The following is a 22,613-nucleotide window of genomic DNA, read 5'->3' on the forward strand; positions in this document are numbered from 1 at the left end:
CTGAGAAAATGAAACATATTATATTTGGTGCCTAAATGTTAAAAGTATATTAGTGCGCGTGTGAACGAATTAATGAGACGTAAAACGTAAATTTCTTTGTAGAAAGGCGCTTTATAAAAATAAGTCAATTTACTTGTATTAGTTTACAGCGCAGTCTTGAACATCCAATATGGCGGCGACGTTGACGTACGGCTCAGCGCTCGATGGGGCGTCTACGTATGTATGTCTATGTCCCCACGCAGCAGGGCCGGCCTGGCACCCCCGTGTGGTCAGAGCTGGTACTGCAACACGGCGGCTTTGGGGGGTAAACTGTAGTGTCTTGTTTTCCCTGAGTTCAGCCTCGCAGGCGAACTCAGACTCCCCCGTCTCCGCCTTCAAACACCAAACGGTGGCGTCCTTCGCCGTAAACGTCCGGGATCTCAGGTGCTTTAATTCCAGCCAGTTTTCTGGTTCCACCGTAAACGGAAGGATCTGCAGCCGGTGCGAACGTCAGACCACGACTGACAGAAAATACAGGAATAAATATTTAAATATATATTCAACTACTTATCTCTGATCCAACATTGGTGCTGGGGGCCGAAACAGACGTAATAATAATAATAATTAATAATTCAATAAATACGATACTGGAATGACGGAAAAATGTGTCCTATTCAGAATAAAAACTGTTGCTTTAAATTATTTAAATGGTTGGATGATGTACAAGTTCCTCTTTTTGATTTAATTTATTCACGTCTGTCGCAAATATTCAATCTGATTGGAACCAAAAAAAGTGGATCGTTGTGTCTGATTTATCCATTTTTAATTAATCAGGTTTTTAAGCACTGATTTCTTTTTGTCTGAATTCCTGAAGTTACTTTTATTGATCTTGGTGTTTCTAACGATTCTGATCAAGTGAAGATCCCTGGTCTTAAGTCGCTCCCAGGTGATTCTACTTTAAACCTCGTTCTTACCGTAGAGAACATATAAACACATTGATCCATTAATGCGTAAACATTTAGATGAATGTTGAAATACTAAAATAAACGTTTTAAATAAACCAATAGTTTTATAAAGGAGCTAATCTTCATTTTATCCCCTCTTTTGTCATTCGTGGCCTTCCGTAGGCTGTATCCTTCATGACCTTCGACCCCCGACCCCATCGGTAAACATTCCCATGATTCTCAGGAGTAAAGATAATGAAATAAAACGAGGAAACAGACGAGTGTGGGCCGCGCCGGGCCGCGGGGCGACGCCGCCTCAGGTCCAGACCTCCATGGGCACCATGGCCTCCTTGGAGCCGATGGGAGGCAGCAGGTTCTGTTCGCACAAGAACTGGAGCGGGAACTGAACCAGGAAGCCGCGGATCTTCCTCAGCTCCTCGTGGGCGCGGGCCGGGTCGTCCTTGTCCAGGCCCGGCTTGGCCAGGTAGCCGTCCAGCTCCAGGATGTTGCGGACGTCGCTGGACGGCAGAGAGCGGAAGACCTGGACAGGGAGAGAGACGGGTCAGAGGTCGGGGATCCAGGACCGGCCTGGAGAGACCGGGGGCCGGATTCACAAAACATTCTTAAGAAGAAAAATCTTCTTAAGTGTCATTTTTTTCTTAAGTTCAGTCTTAAGAAGAAAAAAGAGAAGAAGTCATATTCTCCAAAAAAGTATTTTCTCAACTTTCTTCTTAAGTTTCTTCTTAAGAAAAAACTTAAGAATAAATGGTATTCTTGAAATAAAAGTTCTCAAATTTGTTCTTGACTTTTTTCTTAACTTTAAGACAACCTTACCTGTCTTAAAATTTCTTCTGTGAAAAGGTTAATAATAATAATAATAATAATAATAATAATAATAATAATAATAATAATAATAATAATAATAATAATAATAATAATAATAATAATAATAAGACTAATATCACCTTTTTCAACACATTTTAGACAAGTTTAGACTAGTAGGTCATAGTTTGAGGATATACTTTGTAATTAATTACACAAAGAGCCTGTTAACTGTTTGTTAGCATGTTAATTAGCGTGGTAGTTAATTATTATTAATTTTCCCCAATAGTATTTTTTTCGGCACATTAATCTCATCCCCCATAACCTTGAAAAGTTCCTGCATCTCTTTTTCTCCTTCTCCATGTTTAGTGAGTGACTGACGGTTAAGACCAAACTACCTGTATAAATGTTGTTTTTGTTGCGTGCAATGCAATGACATATTTTAAGAAGTTCTTAAGTAGGAAAAATAAGAAATTCGTAAGAAATGACAGTTCTTAAGACGGTTCTTAAGAAAATATTGAGGAATTGCACTTAAGAACTTTCTTATGAACTTCTTAATTTTAGATCTTAAGACATTTCTTAAGATCGTTCTTAAGAACATATTGGTGAATCCGGCCCCAGTTCTTCTGACACACTTTATGGTGGGGCCCTCTATTACTGCCAATAATACTGATTATTGATCACTCACACACCCACTATAAACTTATTTCATGTTCTTCCCTGTCATCACAAATACACTTGTAAAACTAGAAGAACTTTTCGTTGTAGTTACATTGTAATCCACAGGGATTAAGACCATGGAAGCTACAACAGATTAACAAACTTGCAGAAAAAAATATTTCAATTAATATTTATAAAGTCAGCAACGTCCCCTACTGGCCACACAGAGAAGCAACAGATAAAAGGTCAAAGGTCACAGTTGCAGCAGTGTTGTTTCCATCATCCTATCTCAGCCTGGCAGGTTTTTACCATCTATGGTTTTTAATCTGAAATGGAGCAAATTCAGCTGCAAGAGCAGCCTGGGGTTGATTTACACTTAATATTTAAAGTGATATAGTACTGAGTGTGATACTGAGTGTCATCTACAGTGTAGGCTACTAAAAGAAACAAAATAATCAAATAGATCATTTATAAACCATTTACTGTAAACACGTTATCTGCTTTATTGCAACAGCAATTTGAAGTGGAACAACAACAATTAAGTGCAACAACAAAGTACTACAAAAACTAGAACTATAATTAAAATCACTCAACTTACAGGACTGTCTCAGAAACTTAGAATATTGTGATAAAGTTGTTTATTTTCTGTAATGCAATTACAAAAACTAAAATGTCACATTCTGGATTCATTACAAATCAACTGAAATATTGCAAGCCTTTTATTATTTTAATATTGCTGATTATGGCTTACAGTTTAAGATTAAGATTCCCAGAATATTCTAATTTTTTGAGATAGGATATTTGAGTTTTCTTAAGCTGTAAGCCATAATCAGCAATATTAAAATAATAAAAGGCTTGCAATATTTCAGTTGATTTGTAATGAATCCAGAATGTATGACATTTTTGTTTTTGTAATTGCATTACAGAAAATCACAATATTCTAATTTTCTGAGACAGTCCTGTAGATAAACAGAACCTCGTCAATATGGGTATTGATGTAAAAATTATTTTATTTTATATTTTTTTAACCTCCCTAGTGGTAACGGGGCCCTAAACAGCCGTTCAGTTGCTTCTTTCTTGGGCCTGAGGCTGTGGGCGTGACGTTAAAGCAGACGCAGGTAGAACCAGGGAGGACTCACCCTCTGGTAGATGGTGGCGTTGCGGGCGCACGTGGCCATCCACACCTCCTTGTAGAACTGCTCACTGACGGGGTCCGAGACGTCGATGGAGGGGTCGGTGTTCGCGCCGAGGATCATCCTGCAGGAGGAGTGGTTAAATAAGGTCACGAGTAAAGGAGTAAAGGAGTAGATCTGCTGAAGAGATCTAAATGCACCTAAAAGCTTAGTACTCTTAATACTGAGGAGCTCAATGGATTATTTACGGATATGGAGGAGTATAATAATAATAATAATAATAATAATAATAATATGGAGGATTCAACAACTGAAGCACTTAATGTTTTTTGTTTTTATCCTTTTTTTTTTAATTTACTTTTTAAATTTTTATTATTTTTCTTTATTTATTTTTCTTTTTTATTATTATCTTTGGAGGTATTGTCATGTACTTGCTGTCATGGTCTCTCTCTCTCCCTCTAGTTGTATTGTGTTTATGGAATAAGAATGGAAATGAGGATTTGTGAAAATAGTAATTGTAGTTAATACATAAAAGAGTGAAGTGTAAGGGATGTATAGGGGAGGGAGGTAACGGGGGTTAGAAGGTATTTAAAGGCATGTTAGGCCTCTCTTTGTTTTGTTTGTGTTTGTTGTTGTTGTTTAGATGTTTCCTTTAATATTTTTTTTGTTTTCGTGTATATGTTGAGGTTGGTGTCTGTCTTATGTCTATATGTATTTTAGTTAGTTGGTTTTTTTTGTTATTGTAATACTGAACATCACTCTGGTGTGGCACATAGAAAAGTATTTAAAAAAAAAAATTAAAAAAAAAAAAGATCTGCTGAAGCAGCAGCAGCCGGTCCGGTACCTGAAGCACTCCAGCCGCAGCTGCAGGGCGAATCTCCCCGCCTGGTACGGCTGGCCGTCCATCACCGACGCCACCGTCTCCGAGTCCTCCACCATCACCGCCACCTCGCTGTCCCGCTTCCCCAGCATGCTGCGGTCGTTGATGTTGGCCGAGCCTGCAGAGGGATGGGGAAGTTTCAGAGGACACGCCCAGGGGTCAGAGGACACGCCCCTTTCAGTCGGAGGACACGTAAGGGGACCCCCCCCCCCCCCCTCCCAGAAATGAGGTATTTAGATCCTCAGATCAGACTAGGCCTGTGTTGAAAAAATCGATTTTCCAATTCTAAATCGATTCTCATATTAATTCCTAAAAATCGATTCTTATGTCTAAAGATCGATTTTTTTTTCATTTTTTTTTTTTCATCATTTTCGCCAGGTGAACTTTAATCCCAGTAGTCGGACACACAGTTTGTCATTACACTTCTGAAAAATGCCAGGTGCTTCATGGCAATATGTGTGCGTGAGTGGTGACAGAATAAATTAGATAAGCTAAAATGATTTCTTTACTGCATGAACTGTTGCAATTTCTTTCTTTTTTGCACTTTAAATGGATATTGAAAGGACTGTTTGAGTTATTTATTTCTTAGTTATTTCACAATAATTATTGTGAAATTATTATTTCACTAGTTATTTTACAGTCATATAATTCAGGCAACAGCTCAAAAAACATTTTAAATAACACTAAGCCAAATCAATATCGAATCGGATTGAATCATGATAATCGATTCTGAATATTAAGAATCGGAATCGAATCGATTCTTGACATTTGAATCGATACCCAGCCCTAGATCAGATGTCGTCTCACACCACCTTTATTTCTACTAGTTTTTATAAATACTATTAAAAAACTATTAAAAGTTTTTCGTAATAGTTCTGCAGAGTTACCTGCAGAGAATGTTCTGGACCAACTGACCGACCCCAAATATTTATCTGCAGCTGTGACAATTATTTTATTTGAAGAAAATAAATATATATTTAAAAATAATCTGTGATTCTTTTATTTGGGTTCCTGCGTATTTGACCAAAGTGACTCCAGATCCTCCAGTCTGCAACTAAAACCTTCTGCAGCTCTGCAGCTCTCTAAAGGCTGAGTTATGGCTCTGCGTCAAAACGACGCCGTGCCTACGGCGTGTGGTTTGCGTCGACGCAGACCACATGCCCACCTCCCAAAAATTGTAACTACGCGCCGAGGCGACGCAGACCAAACGCAGACGGAGAGGGCTGTGATTGGTTCACTTGGAAGCAACGCATTTCCGGTTTCCGGTTTGAAGCAGTGGTGAACTTTCAGCGCTCTTTTCTTCGTGTATGTGTGATTTTTTTTGTTCTGTTTTTTTGCACAATAGTTTTCCTTATCTCTTTCATTCACTGTGACCGGAGACAGTTGGATAAACCATTCAGGAAAAGAACGCGAATTAGCGGTCGCGGGGGGTACTGCACCGCGGCGAAATGGAATGACGGAGAAGTCCGAAGGTTCACGACAGCGTCACGGTGACGCCGTGTGCTCTGCGTTGGTGTGACGCAGAACCATAACTCAAGCTTAACTCTGCAGCTCTCTAACTCTGTAACTCGGTAACTCTACCCCTCCTGCTCCCCGTCCCTGATCTAAGCACATCCAGGCGTTTACCGATGATGACGGTGTTGTCGTCGGCGATGAGCATCTTGCTGTGGACGTAGATGAGCTCGGTGACCAGCTTCCCCTCCAGCTCCGTGTGTGTTCTCAGACCGGCGATGGAGATGAAGTTCATCCACTGGTCTCCCACTGGAAACACACCCACAGTAGTCCCCACATTACTCTCCACTGTACTCTCCAGGCTTCTCTGCAGACGTTTGCGAAGAAACCTAACAGTTTTGGGTTTATAAAAACCCGGGTTTCATTATTTTTGCATCAAAGCAGATCTTGTCTTGACGTCTTGACTTACTCTCTCTCTTGAGCTGGGAGATGATGGCGTGGTCTCCTCGGTTCATGGTCCTGCAGGGACAGAGCATAAGAGGACAGTCAGTTTCCTCAGACGATGACCAGCAGGTGGTCACGTGACAACACGTACCTGTAGTTGAAGTGCATGACGGCCTGGATGGCGCTGCCCCCGCCCGTGTTGATGTCTCCCTCGAACCCCGGCAGCAGAGGCGTCACCACGTACACGCGGTACTTCTTACCCTCCCTACAAACGCAGAAGCAGACGTGTTCGTTTCTCAGAGCGGCAGCAGGAAGCCTCCACTCGAACCGCTGATGTAACACGCCGGCCCGAGCAGGACTAACATGTTTCTGTCCGCCCAGAAACCAGAACCAGGAAACAAGTTCCTGACGGACTTTTAAAAGCTCCAGTTTCAGCTCAGAGGATGATTCTGGCTGCAGTCACACAGACGGCTCCTCCCACCACCGTAGAGCCGTTATTTCTGCTGCTGTGCAGGCAGAACACAACTGGTCCACCTTTGAGCTACCACCAAACCGGTTCCAGGTTGGTTCTGGTTCTGGGCCAGTTCTTTCTGTTTCCACTGACAAAGAACCGGCTCCAATGTAGCACCAACTCTTTGCTGGACTAGAGGAAAGAACCGCTTACATAAGCGGAGGGGGTGGAGTTATTCAGACCAACGGCAACAGCAAGACTGGGAGACAGAGACATTTTCAAATAAGAATGAATCTGGATGCAGCAAAGCATCATGGGAGGAGGAGACAACCTGTCTTTTAGAGATGTGTCCACGGAGGAGCTACGTGGACCAAGTCCTATTAGAGAAAATACCTGGTTGTTGCTGCAACTTTCATGCAAACGCAGCGACGTAACTGACATGGCTCCCCTTAGCACCAGAGCTGTGGAAATGCAAACCGGTTCTCAGCTGGTTCCAAAGTTGAACGAGTTGTGAATCAGAACCAGCTCTGGAACCGATTTGGTGGAAAAGGGGTGAGAGGCAGTAACAGACATATAACTACATTTTCATACCTGCAGAACTGCAAAGAGTCAAAACTGTGGAGTTGTAAGGTAGCACTCCTTGTACAGATTTTCTACATTTCATGTTCCAACTTGTCCACTTTGAGGCTGTAACAAACTACAGATTATTGCGCTTCTTTTCAGAGAACCCCTTTTCCTGAAGCTGCTACCTAGAAAAGGGGCTGTGAACCGTTCAGTAACATGTCATTTCCTGTGATCAGCTGTCTGGAAGGCTATGGCTATGTACAATAAAGGTGTAACTGAGCCAGTACCAGAGGTGTACAGGAAGTAAAACAGGGGCGTACTGTATTGTGCCGAATATAAGACGACCCTGATTATAAGACGACCCCCTTCTTTTTCAAGACTCAAGTTTGAACAAAGACTTTTTGAACACCAAATTCAATTTTTATACAGAAAATAATGACAGTACATCTGAAACAAATGATTAAAACAATATATTCGAGAGAAAAAGCATGTTATTTTGCCTCATTCAAATCATTATCTTGAAGTTTGCATCATAACTTCTCCTCAGCTGCCGGTTAACCTGCCGATCTTCCACCCTCTTTTCTCCAGATTGTCTCTACGTTTCTCCATTTTCTGTTATGTCTTCTCTTATTTTCTCCCTTTTTTTTCTTACTGCTATTTTTCTTTTTCGTGACAGGGGTTTGCTTTGGCCTGGGGAGTTAAGTCCAGTGTTCGCTTTAAAGATATCTGGTGCCATCTAGTGTTGTGAATGGGTATAACGTCTAGACCCCGAATGGAAGACGACCCCCACTTTTTCAGTCTTATTTCAATGCAAAAAACACCGTCTTATATTCAAGCCAATACGGTAATGGTGCCAGTAACAGCAGCAGTAACAGAAACAGTAACTGTGGCGTAACAAAGGCGTAACAACCGTGAAATGACGCCTGTGTGAACTGTTGTAGAAGGACATGATGGCGGGTACGAAGACGACTGCAAACTCTACATGTTAGAAGAGGAAGAGAAGTCCTCTGCTCCACCGTCTGGTCCTCAGGTTCCTGGACTCCACACAGATGTTTGAGCCAAACCTTCACATTTCCTTTACGTCAGTTTCACCCGAACAGTAGAGAGACGATGTTTTCATAAAAGACACCCTGGTCTGTTTATACGACCAGGAAGCAGAGGAGGAAGCAGCTTCAGCAGGTCCAGGACCGGTCCAAGTCCGGCGGAGGGAGAATCAGCGACTTGGCAGAGATCAGCCTCTTACCCTGCATTCACACTGAAAGCGTCACAGGCGTCAGAGGCATCCGGCTGCCATTCATTTTCTATGAAAGCGTGCGTTGAGAGGCGTCGGAGGCGTCCAGAGCGTCAATTTGAAGTTGGAAAATTTCAACTTTATGCAAATGAGCAGCGGCGACGGCGAGGCAGCGTCCAATCACAGACCGGGATTCCTGAAGCAAGAAGCCTCAATGCAGATTGTACTTTCATGTAGACACAAACTTACACTCATTCACATGCACACATGAGTAGAGCTGTGCACTAACACACTTATTTCATCAGGAATTAATATATTTCATCCAGAAAAATGACATTTTTGCTGATTTGACTGCGTTTTTACCTGAACTGCTCATGTGAAACACGTATCTGATGGTTGAGGAGCTGGATGGTCCGAAAGATTTTATTTGCTACATTGATCCAACGAAAAATAATTAAAAACCGTGTTTATTAATCACAACACAGTTTAAACATCATGACCAAATCCGCTACGACCGGTGTGTCAGTGTTCACCGCACAGACTGCAGCTTCACCGGGAACAACGATGGTTGCTGTTGATCCAGGACCAACCTCGTTAAAGAGCATCAAACTCACTCTTATCTACACTGAAATAACGCTAAAATATAAAGAAGGCGTCCCAAAGTGTGATCCATGGTGAAATAGGAAACTGAAGATGTGCAGCTATATATATCTAGACTATATACACTTTGTTCCCTCCAGTTCTGCAGCGCAGCTTTAGCCCCGCCCACTGCAGCTTTAGCCCCGCCCACTGCAGCTTTAGCCCCGCCCACTGCAGCTTTAGCCCCGCCCACTGCAGGCGTCGACAGTGATGCAGCTTTCAGTGTGAATCCACCATGCAGCGCGATGGTGGCGTCAGGAGATTTTTGACGCTTTTAGTGTGAATCCAGCATTAGGCAGAGGCCCGTAAACTCGCCCTGAATCATAACCGGACAGCCTCAGATATATCTAAACTCTGATGGTAGAAACACGCAGAGATGTACTCAGACGCCAGGCTGCCTGCAGAACCAGTGCCGAAACTAAAAACAGCGATGCCTTTTTTCTAGATGGTTCACGTTCAAAACACTTGGACCATTCCCTCCACAAATCTACCGTGAAGACGCTTGAGGATGTCACGCAACTTCAACAGGGAGGTTTTTGAGATAAACTGATGATCAGAGACCCGTAAACCCGGCGGAGAAGAATCTGGAGGTGAATCCGGCGCCGGCACGGCTCGGCGGCGGGTTTCTAGCAGTGGCGTGAAGCCGAGGGGAGACGAGAGCGGCACCGGCGAGGTCTCTGACCTGTACGCCCGGATGATGCGCTCCGCAATGGCGTCTCCGATCTTGTTGAAAACGTGTCTGTTGTCGGCACAACTGATGAAGAACTGGTTCTGAAAGAGAAACAAACACGTCCACAAATGAGCAGGATTTTATTTCTGTAGAAGAGAATAAACTCATATATTTATGGAATTACCGGTAACCGTTTGTGCTCTCATTTAAAGCCACCCTGTGTAGTAAGCCCACTTGTGACCACAAGGGGTCATTAGGGTCTGCTCTGTTGACAGTATTGTTCTCGGCAGTGGGGGGGTCTGGTTTAAAACCACTTCGTCCCCCTCGAGGTGAACCTACGTCGGGGGCGGGGGTGGCTTTGTGAAGGGTTATTATTTCTGGACCGACCGACTCGTGCGTAAGCAGATTGGAAAAGTGGGTGGAACTTACCGGCACTGTGCTTCAATGGTTTAAATCTTACTTGCACGATAGGGCCTTTTTTGTGTCAATTGGAAACCATGAGTCTAAGAGAACCAAGATCACATGTGGGGTTCCTCAAGGGTCCGTTCTCGGACCGCTTCTATTCAACATCTATATGCTACTGCTAGCTCAGATTATGGAACGTCACAACATTTCCTACCATACTTATGCCGATGACACACAGCTTTATATTTCAGTGTCACCACATGACTACAGTCCCCTGATCTCATTGAGTAACTGTATTCACCAAATCAATGAGTGGATGTGCCAGAATTTTCTCCAGCTAAATGCAGAAAAGACAGAGGTGATCATTTTTGGCCCTAAAAATGAAAGGGAAAAGATCAGCGCTCACCTTGGCTCCATGTCATTGACAGCTACAAATCAAGCCAGAAATCTGGGTGTAATTATTGACTCAGATCTGAACTTCAACAGCCATCTAAAGTTTATCACCAAATCTGCCTATTACCACCTAAAAAACATTGCTAGAATTAAGGGGTTTCTGTCTAAACAAGACATGGAAAAACTTATTCATGCATTCATTTTCAGTAGGTGAGTGAGTCCTGAGTGTCCTGAAAGGTGCCTTTAAATAAAATGTATTATTATTATTATTATTATTATTATTATTATTATTATTATTATTTTCATCATTTTATTTCATTGTATTTGTTATTTACTGTTTAATTATGTCTTGCTGCTTTTAATGTTGATGTAAAGCACTTTGAATTACCTTGTGTTGAATTGTTCTGCACAAATAAACTTGCCTTGCCTTTAAGAATCCTGCAGGAAACTCAAAGCTGTCTCGTATTTACCCAGAGTGACGTGTTAGTGGGCGTTTCCCCGCCAACGCCAGGCATTCCTCTCTAAACCAACAGCCTTCAACTTGACCTGAACAACCCGTCGGTCGGGTAACACGTTAAAATAAATGAGTTTCAGCAGCCGCACCTCGATGTAGAGGAAGTGCTGGCTGCTCTGGATGGCGTGGACGTAGGCGTTGTGGATGGACTCCTCGTGGTACTTGATGCCGGCCGACCAGTCGGAGGCCGAGCGAAGGATCTGAGAGCAGAAAACATCGTCGGTCATTCAGAGGCGAAGCAAACGGCTCGTTAGCTTTTCTAGCGAAGATTTAAAGGCACCTGGGTAAAACTGCAAAGACTGTGTCAGTGGTTCATTGCAACAACAGCAGGGCTGATGTTTTTATTTTCTCAATATTTTTTATTAAAAACATTTTTTAATCCTTATTTTAAGAATCTGTTGTTTACGGAAGAGTATTGGGGCCATGCAGGAGAAAAAATATTTGAGAGGGGAAGATTTTTTTCTATTGTGCAGTTCGAGCAAAAAAGTCAAAATGTCGAGAAAAAAGTCAAAACGTTGAAAATAATGTTGAAGTACTCGAAATTATACTTCAAATATAATTTCAACATTTCAACTTTTTTCTCAACATTTCGACTATTCACAAAATTTTGACTTTTTTCTCAACATCTCGACTTTTTTCTCCAAATTGACTTTTTTCTCTCAACATTTCGACTTTGTGCTTGAAATTGTACTTCAACATTATTCTTGACATCACGACTTTTTTCCTCAACATTTCAACTTTTTTTTTTAAATTTTGACTTTTTTCTCTCAACATTTCGACTTTTTTCTCGAAATTATACTTCAAATATAATTTCAACATTTCAACTTTTTTCTCGACATTTCGACTTTTTTCTCAAAGTGCATAATGAAAAAAAAATCTTCCTCCTCTAAAATATTATTTTTATTTTTCTCCTGCCTGGCCCTAATACTCTTCTGTAGTTGTTAGACTTAACGTCTCCTAAATGTTATTTTTAAAAGCGCAGACTGGATTAAAGGTAGGGTAAGCAGTTCTGTAGAGTCTGAGGTTTGTGATGAAGCGTGTGTTCAGGGAGGGGAAGGAACCTCCATGTTCCGTTTCAAAATAAAAGACGTGATGTCAGACAGAAACGTCTTACCGTGCCTTTAATTACCTGCTGCTCTTAAATACGGCGATCAGGTTTGTGGTCAAAATAACACATTTTTTATGTTAGATCTGAATCCTCTGAGCCTCGTAGGGGCCAGATAGACGTGTGTTTGTACCGACCTGGACCTTGGTGGGGATGCAGTTGGGGACCTGGTACCGCTGCTCCCCCGCCGTGGTGTGGGACTTGGGCAGCAGACACGGGTACTTGATCCGGTACTTCGGCTTCACCAGCTGGTAGAGAAGCGTGCAATGGTTTAAGTTTAAAAAGACACATGACATCAGGTAAAGTTATACGGAGCAACAAACGAGTATAATTAGGGGTGTGGACTTTTAAACGGGCGAGATGAGTCTGAGCTGTGCAGGTTGTCCACTTCTTACACAGTCTGGGGACTGAAACCTGTCAGCCCGTTTCAGTTTTAGTTTTAGTCTAGCCTTTGGGTCAAGCTATCATTTTAGTTTTTATTAGTTTTTAGTCACATTCATTCTCCTTTAATCGTGTCAAGATTCAGTCGACTAAAAGTCTGAGCATTTTTATATATATATATATTTTAGTCAAAGATTGTATTTAGCCAAACCCATTTTACAATTCAAACAAGGTTATCTTATTATTATATTATTGTTACCTTATAGACTCAAGAATACATTCATTCCAGATACAAAAGACTCTAATTTGAGTTTACAACATATTTATTTTTCCACATTTCTACCCGTCTTTTTCTAACTAGCTAACTACTAACCAGAACTGAACCAGAAGAAACTACTGAAAACATGGACATTAAGGATCTTTGTTAGATTTTCATCTCGTTTTGGTCAACGAAAATGAAGACACATTTTAGTTTTTATTTTGTAATCTACATTTTAGTCTCGTTTTTATTCCTCTACGATATTGCATTATATTATATTGCTCTGTCCTCCGCTTCGCGTCAGACGGTTCACGCCCCCGCGTCCTCCATATATTTACGTTAATGTCACCTCGAAGGACATTATCCCGCTTATACAACGGTCACTTACCAAAAAACATAAATATTAAATCAGTTATTCATGCTTTAATGTGTTTTCAGTTGAAATCATTAGTTTTATAACAAGCCACAGCTGAGCGACTATTTAATCTCTCGTCTGTTGGAACCTGGTAAGTTACAAAGTTTTTTATCAAGCCATAACTCAGTTTCCTTGGTAACGGGAGATATTCTAGTCCGCTCGGCTATTTTCTTTTCTCTCCTCTTCTGCATCCCAGTCATCAAAATTGTTAAATTCACCAAATGGACGAAAAAAAATTACAAAATCACTCATGTCGCCGTCCTGTGGTAGCCGGCTCTAATTCTCTGAATCTCTGTTGCCGTGGTTACAACCTGGCAGTTGATCCAGCGCAATCATATTAAAGTTATCCGGCAATTTGACCCAACTTGTTTTCTAGGTGGAGATTATCACTTTTAACCTCAACCTGCCAGCCAATCAGAATCCAGTATTCACACAGACCGTGGTATAATTATCGTTGTCGACACATGGACAGGTGATAAAGGTTCGATGACGACGATATTTAGAGAGCAACTTTAGGGACAACCCCTCGTCCACACCGTGACCTCTGACCTTGGTGAAGTTCCAGCGCTGGATGAAGTGTCTGGCCACGTCCCGAGCTGCTTTCCCATGAACCACCGAGGCGATGTCGTGCCAGGGCATTCTGGGAGTCGTGTGCCGGTCGATGAAGTCTGAAAGCAGCAGGAAGACAGAGGTGAGAGTGAGAGGACACCCGGGCGTGGCGGCGGCGCTGACGGCGGCCGAGTCCTCACCGTCGAACGGCTTGTCCAGCTGGATCCAGTCCTTGTGCACAAAGTTGCAGTAGTCCTTCCCGTGCCAGAACCGGGTGTTCCCAAACAGCTCCCCGACGCCCGTGTTCAGACTCCGCAGGGAACCGCTCTCTGAAACACAAGCACCCCGTTAGAATCCCCAGGGGTTCTGGTTCCCGGGGCCTTGAACCGCCGGTTCCTACGGGCCGGGCCGGCGCTGCAGAAGCAGAACTGTTGCCGCAGGAGTGAGAACGGACTCAAATGTTGCACTCCGGTGGAGATTATCGCATGTCAATGTGAAAGCTTGAAACCGTCGTCGCCGGACGGAGAATCCTGCCGTCTGCAGGTCTCGGTTCAGAAAACCTTTGTCCAGTTCTTCTCCTGTAGTCTGGACCCAGCGGGACTCTGGGAATGAAAACAGCTGAGAAACGCAGCGTTCTGGTCCGACTAGACCTGACGTTCCACCAGGAAACACAACACAAACCCAAACCAGGACGCATGCAGGTGGAACCGTGACCAGCAGCAGCATCGTTCCCCCCGAAGGAACATCTGCTGAAGGAGCGGTTCTCCGTCTTTAAACCCGTTCAGATTTTAAATCAAAGCATTTTCTCAAACTTGGACTTAAAGGGGACCTATTATGACATCTGATCCCTTTTTTAAACAGGCCTTGAATGTCTTAAAAACAAGCTTTTGATTGTTTTTGTTAAATAAATTAGAAATTCAGCCTCTAAACCATGTCTTTATCTTCCCATTCTCTAACCTCATTATTTATGCAGGATTCTGAGTGGGCGGGGCTATGATAATGAGGTTCTGTGCTGATTGGCTGCCTGAATGACGTGATACATCGCTACGGAAAAATGGCGGAAGCTCCGGCCGGCGGAGTTATTATTACACCGTGTCCTAATAACTGCATGCGATGCGAGCAAGTGTCAGCAACAAAATCAATTCCATTGCTTTATTTTCTATTGGACTGTCCTAACTAGCCGTTTTGAGCTGAACATTTGTCGGACGCCCTGCTTCTATTTTCTTCCTGTCGCTCGCGTTGAAAGCCGGTTGAAAGCGCTGTAGGAAACAGTCATGATGAGGAACGGCTGATCCAGTTAGTTGAAATGAGAAGTTATCTCTATGATTCCTCCTCATTTCACTACAAAAACCTCAATAAAGTGGCAGCTGCTGGAGGGAGACGGACAGAGAGCGTCTGATGTCACGCAGTGCTACGATAGTCGGACACTCGCATGCAGTTACACGGTTTTATAGTTGTGGGCGTGGTTTGCATTTTGATTACGTAACAAAAATCAGCAGAATCTTATTGGCTCGTAGATCCACATCACACTGGACGGCTCATCCGGGCGGCTGTACAGACACTGCAGAATCTGGTTGCTTTCCTCCTTCTCTGAGTTGGCAGGCTGAGGGGAGACCACTTTATATATGTTAAAGCAAGAGAAAACCTGTTTTTCATAATAGGTCCCCTTTAAATGTCCCTTAAAACTGTCCAAGGACAGAAAACCGAGAACCGTGGGAGGAAAACCAGGAACCTCGAGGACGAGCAGACCAAACCCACAGCAAAGCATGCTGGGAAACCCGACTCACCAGTGTGGTACTGGCTGAGCGGGGAGACGGGCCGCAGCTCCAGCAGCCTGCTGGGAACCAGAGAGCGCTGGCTGGAGACGCTGCCGGACCAACCTGAACACACACACGGGCAGCCAGACTAAACACCCGTTTCCATGGCCACCGGGGTCCCAGCCTCTCGGGGAGAGAGTGATCCGGACGGACGAGAACATCGGAGGAGGAACTCGTTCCTCCTCTTGAAAACGAGCGGCAGTGAGGGCGACGGCGTTACCGTGGAAACGGGGATCTCTACAGATCCGAGAAACCGATGCTCAGAGACGAGAAGAATAATGAAACTAATTTCATTTTTTAAAAAAAGGGACAACGAGGATTTTTGAATGGTGGAAAACTCCCATGATGCCTCTGTGGAGGGAGCAGGACCTCCTGGATCTGAGGGGGATGATTGACAGGTCTGATCTCCAGCATCCCTGCAGGGATCTGCAGCGGCGGCTGATCAGTAGATCAGAATAAAAAACATGCTGTAAGATGATAGAATTATTAAAAGAAGGTGTTATTTCAGTCTGTGGGTGACTGTCAATAGTAATTAAATGTTGTTTAAATATTTATTTGGTTCCAAAATGTTTGTTTTTTGTTTTATATTTCGCTGGTAAAACAGAATCCAGTGTAAACTCTCCAACATTTGATAATCATGTGACCTGAGGATCTTTTAATTGGTCTGAATTAGATTCTAAAGGGATCCAGTCGTGTCCCAGAAACTCAGTTATCAGCAGCGAATCAGCGATCAGCATCTTGACTCGTATGTTGTTTTAATCTAATGTGATCGGACGATTCATTCCCCGTCTTTTTTAGAAAATCAAACTGAACTACACAACCCAGATTTGTATGTTTGTTTTAAATCGGTTAAATAACAGTTGCTTTTGAAATAATATTTGTTGCTGAAATATCTGAAAGAAAGTAACGTTATCTTTTCAAATATAAATTCCTGACAGAACAATGGAAATGTTCATGTTTTTCTTCTCTCCAATGTGTAAAATAAACTGAACCCAAACCAGGAAGAAAAAAAAAAATACAAAATAACAGTGGACTTGTTGAAATGTTAAACCCAGTTTTCTTTTTCCACTGCAGCAGAACTGAACTGCTTCACTAAAACGTATGAGCCATAAGCCATTATTGTTGGATGTTTTTCAAAATTAAAGGACCAAAATATTATTTTTTACCTTTCTTTTTTCCCCATTGTACCAAGCTTGTACCTGACCGTTTAGTTACACCCCGATGCCAAAAACATTGTTAGCACCAGCCGCCGCTGGTCCTGAGGGGAATGATTGACAGGTCTGCAGGATCTTCACCTGTTTTACGTGAAATACTTTAATCTCAAACTTCTTCTGGGAGGTTTTCTGATGCGGGTTAAAGGTTAGAACATAAAGGTTAAAGCGCTCAGACTCACTGGGGTCGTCGTCGGCGTCGCTGTCGCTGTCGGCGTGGGCGAGGCCGTGCTTCTGCAGGTGTCTCCGGATGCTGAGCCGCGTCCTCCTCATCCTGCCCTGACCCTTGAGCCTGGGCTGGTCCCCCGAGTCCTCCACCGTAAAGATGCCGCCCCTGCCGTTGCTGCCGTTGCCCGGGGCGACGCCGCCCCTGCCGTTGCTGCTGTTGCCCGGGGCGACCCGCACTGCCGCTGCAGGAGACGCCGTCTCAGCCTAAAGCCGGAGAGAGGAGGGACCAGCGTTAGCCCCGCCCCCAGGTGACCTCATCAACATCAGCAATCAGTCAATAGCAATCCTGTATAAGTCCAGAAATATATTAAATCATAAAGCTCTACATTTCATTTATTGTTCACTAATACTACCTTATATATGGTATTGTGTGGGAGTTTGGGGTTTCCACGTATAAGACAACAATAAATAGTAGTATAATCTTCTTACAAGAATGAGCCATACGTTTTATTAATAGTGTAGGAAACTATGAACATACAAATCCATTGTTTATAAAATCCCATATTATGAAATTTTATGATTTGGTTTATTATAAAATAATGCAAATAATGTATAAAGTTAGATTAAAGTTACTCCCTGTCTGTGTACAACGGTTTTTCTCAATACATGAGTCAAAATATAATTTGTGTTTTGTTTGTAAATTTGTTGTACAAAAAGCTAGAAAAGAGACTAAAAGGAGACGTTTATCTGTTGTGGGAGTTAAACTATGGAATGACACTAATATAGATTTACAAACGTGCAGCTCATTTTCAGTTTACAAAAAAAAGATTTGTAGAGCAATCTTTCAAAGCTACAAAGGTTAATATTTATTTGTTTTTGTTTGCTGCTGTTCTCTGATATTTATGTATGTGTGTGTGTGTGTATATGTATATATATATATATATATATATATATATATATATATATATATATATATATATATATATATGTGTGTATATATATATACCGTAGATGACCAAATAGTCGCCCACGCGCAAATACGCGCCTGTGCTCTAATAGCCGCCGGGGGTCCGAGCCCATTTGGCATAATAAACGCCGGTTCAATTAAACGCCCGGGCGACTACCGGTAATAACCTGGTAATAACACTGTATTTGCGTTGTATTGTGTACAGTATCATTCATACTGCTCTGATCAGCTCCGTGTGTCGCCGTTACACAGACAAACTGTCTTTGTATATCAGAGCATGTGAGTGGAGTGGAGCGGCGAGGGGATTCTTTATTATTTTTAATTTTATTTTTTTATATATTAAAATCCCAAAATATCTGTACCGTTTCTGATTGGGTGTGTGCACTGCGAATCATTTTTAGACACAACAAAGAACGCGTACCGCAAAAGTTGTGTCTCGGCCCAGCAAAATGAGAAGAGAAAAAAGGGAAGTGTTCCGAACAGCAGACAGCGCACAACTGAAGGCTGATTTATGGTTACGCGTTACAACAACACAGAGCCTACGGCGTAGGGTACGCGGCGACGCGCACCGTACGTGGAAATGCGCTCTTTTTTTTTTTGCTATTAAAACATGATTTGTAATGTGAATTTGCAAAACTTAAACTACAAATAATAGTTTTTGACGTAACATCAGAGATTGTACATGCTCTCTGTGAAAGGATGAGTCAAATCGGGTCACAGCTGCTTCAGCTGTGATTCCTTCACGAGGAGCGACCAGGATTTCAAACACGCTTGATTTTCTTGCGACCTCACGATTCGTGATCGGGAGCTCGTCGTGAGGTGTTGTGTTGTGTACAGTGTGTACAATTTTAGTTCCAGTGGTACTATGGTGATCTCATATGTTCTTTGTAAGTAATGGTCTGGTGCTGCTCATTGCAAAAATAAATTGTAGCCTGGTGCAAATACCCGCCTGGTTCTTATAAACGCCTGGGGTCCAAGTGGATCTAGCATTAAACGCCCGGGCTACTAAATGGTCATCTATGGTGTATATATATATATATATATATATATATATATATTTTATTTATATATATATTTTTTTATATCTTTTGTATATTTTATGTGTATATAAAAATATATATATATGACAGAATATAAAAGGATATGTATGAAAGATATATATATATATTTAAAAAAAAGTCTTTACTATATATATATATATATATATATATATATATATATATATATATATATATGTGTGTGTAAACCTTATTGGTCCTCCTTTTCTGGTTTAGTTTTGCTATTGTTTGTTTGTTTTTTATATAGGACAGGCATTAATATAAGCACTTTGCTTCTGCCTGTGCCTATTTTAATGTTTGTGTTCAATGTTTGCAGAGTGAAGTGACTGAATAAAGAATTTCAATCAATCAAAAACATGGCGGCGGCCGAGCGCGGCGGCGGCGGCACCTGCAGCGTGCTGGAGAGCGTGACGCTCCCGACGTCGGTGAGCCGGTGCTCGCGGTCGTCCCAGCGGCCGTAGGCCAGGTCGATGCCGCCCACGAAGGCCACCGCCTGGTCCACCACCACCAGCTTCTCGTGGTGCGCCCACAGGTAGACGGCGGAGGACACGTGGTCCGGGTGCCGCATCACCTTGATGTTGGGGTGCAGCTTCAGCAGCGTCCGCTTGCTGTAGCCGGAGTTGATGCCCAGCGCCAGCTCCACCTCCTTGTACAGCATCACGAACACGCGCACGCCCTGTTGCTGCAGGGGGGAGAGAGCAGCGTTAGTCTCAATACACCCCCTACTTTCTACCACTAGCCCTCACTCACTACCACTAGCCCTCACTCACTACCACTAGCCCTCACTCACTACTAGGGCTGAACGATTTTTGAAAATAATCTAATTGCGATTTTTTTCCTCAAAATTGCGATTTAATATGCGATTATTTTTTTCAAGGTCCTGTTCTCATGTATTTTTCAACTACACAAGCAATAAATCAGTCTGTTTTATAATAAACAATGCCAGATTTATTTAAAGCACAGATTACAATAATAAAGAAAACAAATCTGTGCCTTTACCTCTTTAACACGTCTACACATGTGTCGTTCTCTCTGAACCCAATCGCACGACACCAAACCGGGTTAAACTTTAGCCAAAACGAGGCATAGTTTAATAGAAAAACACAGAAAAACTCCCACAGGGAACAAAAAACCTTCCTCACAGGCAGTACTCGAGTGTAAAAAAAAAAAATCAGGGGGGATGGTGGATTTTATCATATGGGGACAGATAATTTGTGCTGATGACAAATAATATAATATATTACAAATAATAGCAGTGACCAAAACACCTGCAGAAATACTGCAGGAATGACATAGCAGCAGTTAAATGCAGCCTTCTGTAAGCTTTAAATATCCACTGGGCTTACATCAAATACATCAAAACACAACAATAAAAAACACTTTTCTGAACTTATCAATATGACTCTGTCCTTCACAGGATAAGTAAAATGGATCACTGCAAAAACTCACAATCTTAACAAGAATATTTGTCTTATTTCTAGTTAAAATGTCTCATTTTAGTAAAAAAAAAAATCTCATTACACTTAAAACAAGACTCATCACTGGAAAAAACCAACATTTTCACCCGTTTCAAGTAGATTTTCACTTGAAATAAGTAGAAAAATCTGCATGTGGAACAAGATTTTTTTGCTTGTAATAAGAAGATAAATCTTGTTCCACTTGCAGATTTTCCTACTTATTTCAAGTGAAAATGTACTTGAAACACTGAAAATTGTCAAATAAGTTATTTTTCTGGTGTTATTTTTCTGGATATGACTCTAAATGTTGAAATAGCAGTAAAACCACATTCATTGATGAAATGACATAAGGGATGGAAAAGGGGGATGGCAGTTTTACAGGGGGATGATTTTGACCGTTTTTATTTCAGGGGGGATGATTTTGACCATTTTTTATTTCATCCCCCCTCAACTCGAGTACTGCTCACAGGGAACTCAGAACGTCTTCATAAATAACTCAAAAATCACAGGGAGAAAAAAAACAACCAGCAAACTAACAAACAAACCAATAAAGCTCACAGAGTTAACAAAAGGAACCAGCAATGAACAACTTGCAGCCGCTCTTTAACTTCTCCTGATGAGCTGACGGGCTGCGGGTGGTTTAAGGCTGATTTATGGTTCAGCGTTACACCAACGCAGGGCCTACGCCGTAGGGTACGCGGTACGCGCATCGTACGGCGTGCGTCGCCGCATAACCTACGGCGTAAGCTCTGCGTCGATTTAACGCGGAACCATAAAACAGGCTTCACAGCGCGACCGTCCGCCCGGCTCGTGCTCCTCGCCACGCCGACGCGTTCATATATTTAATACATTTATAAAGCCCATATATTTATAAAGCCCCGCCTGGCCGAGCCCTAACACGGACGCCATGGTAGATACAGTAGGTTACACGCGGACACGCGGCACTGTTGACTTTTTTTCCCTGCCGGCAACGTGACCAGATCACGTGACTGGTCAAATCGCAGCCTTTGCGGTTAGAAAATCTCGTTTTATCACATCGCGATATTATCGCAAATGCAATTAATCGTTCAGCCCTACTCACTACCACTAGCCCTCACCCACTAACACTAGCCCTAAAAATGAGTAGGACCCTTGTAATCTTCCCTAGGGATTGGGCCACCACTTGCTACGTCACTGCGTGGTTTACGTTCGGGTACGTAAGCGACTGCGTAGTTACGTTTGCACATACATATCACACCATATCAGGAAACCCAGAGATAAAAGCTGTTTTAATTTCAGCTGTAGCGCTGTTAATATGCCACTTTATTAAGTTTTAATATATTTTCAGCCGTAAAAGTAACCGTTAAGATTCCCAACCTGGGCTCAGTTTATCCAAATAACGCCTGTTAAGAAATTTGCTCCAATGTTTTCAGGATGAGAAGAGCGGCCGGCTCCGGAGCTGATTTATGGTTCCGCGTTAAATCGACGCAGAGCCTACGGAGTAGGGTACGGCGTAGGGTACGGCGTACGGCGCACGTCGCCGCGTAACCTACACCGTAGGCTCTGCGTTGGTGTAACGCAGAACCATAAATAACCATAAGTCTTTATTCTGGCGAGGTCTGAAAAAGACTTTGCAACAACGAGCAAGCGAGTGATTATGTACATTCACTGAGTGAATATTATGAAAGTAAAATATATATTTCTCGCTAGAAATGTAATCAAAACACATTTTTATGCAGAAACTAACTTTAAAATATTGATTTTATTCACTAAAAAATAAGAAATGTCCGCCATGTTTTTTTTTTTATTCAGTCTGTGATGACGTAAAGCATTCTGGGAAATTTTCTCTGGCCAAACTAGGGCGAGGGATTTCAGCGAGTCAGTATCTGAAATCCCTCGCTGTGAAGGGCTAGATTCATACCCCCTACCCCTCGTTTTCTCCACTAGCCCTAGATGCAAAGAGGAATTGGGACACCACTACTCTCACGGGAACGCGCAAAATTTAGGAGTAGGGCTGAAAAGTAGGACTAGGGGGGGATTGGGACTGGTCTTAGTCCCACCACCAC

The 22,613-nt window shown here is 42.5% G+C and overlaps 1 protein-coding gene across 2 annotated transcripts in view; it reads right to left on the reverse strand.

Moving 5' to 3' along the window:
- Positions 1-236: 236 nt before the first annotated feature.
- Positions 237-22,613, reverse strand: part of pld1b (phospholipase D1b) — a 60,529-nt gene continuing 38,152 nt past the window's right edge. For both annotated transcript variants that reach the window (XM_061713631.1, XM_061713632.1), the window contains exons 13-25: positions 19,500-19,793; positions 17,101-17,350; positions 14,091-14,219; positions 13,891-14,009; positions 12,424-12,534; positions 11,271-11,381; positions 9,882-9,970; positions 6,466-6,579; positions 6,340-6,389; positions 6,045-6,179; positions 4,383-4,536; positions 3,545-3,662; positions 237-1,464 (exon numbers count right to left, since the gene is read on the reverse strand). In XM_061713631.1, coding sequence (XP_061569615.1) covers positions 1,240-1,464; positions 3,545-3,662; positions 4,383-4,536; positions 6,045-6,179; positions 6,340-6,389; positions 6,466-6,579; positions 9,882-9,970; positions 11,271-11,381; positions 12,424-12,534; positions 13,891-14,009; positions 14,091-14,219; positions 17,101-17,350; positions 19,500-19,793 — 1,899 coding nt within the window. In that variant the 3' untranslated portion in view covers positions 237-1,239. The remainder of the gene's footprint in view (positions 1,465-3,544; positions 3,663-4,382; positions 4,537-6,044; positions 6,180-6,339; positions 6,390-6,465; positions 6,580-9,881; positions 9,971-11,270; positions 11,382-12,423; positions 12,535-13,890; positions 14,010-14,090; positions 14,220-17,100; positions 17,351-19,499; positions 19,794-22,613) is intronic.

This window comes from Cololabis saira, chromosome 22, assembly GCF_033807715.1.
Source record: "Cololabis saira isolate AMF1-May2022 chromosome 22, fColSai1.1, whole genome shotgun sequence".
In the NCBI taxonomy this organism is placed as follows: domain Eukaryota; kingdom Metazoa; phylum Chordata; class Actinopteri; order Beloniformes; family Belonidae; genus Cololabis; species Cololabis saira.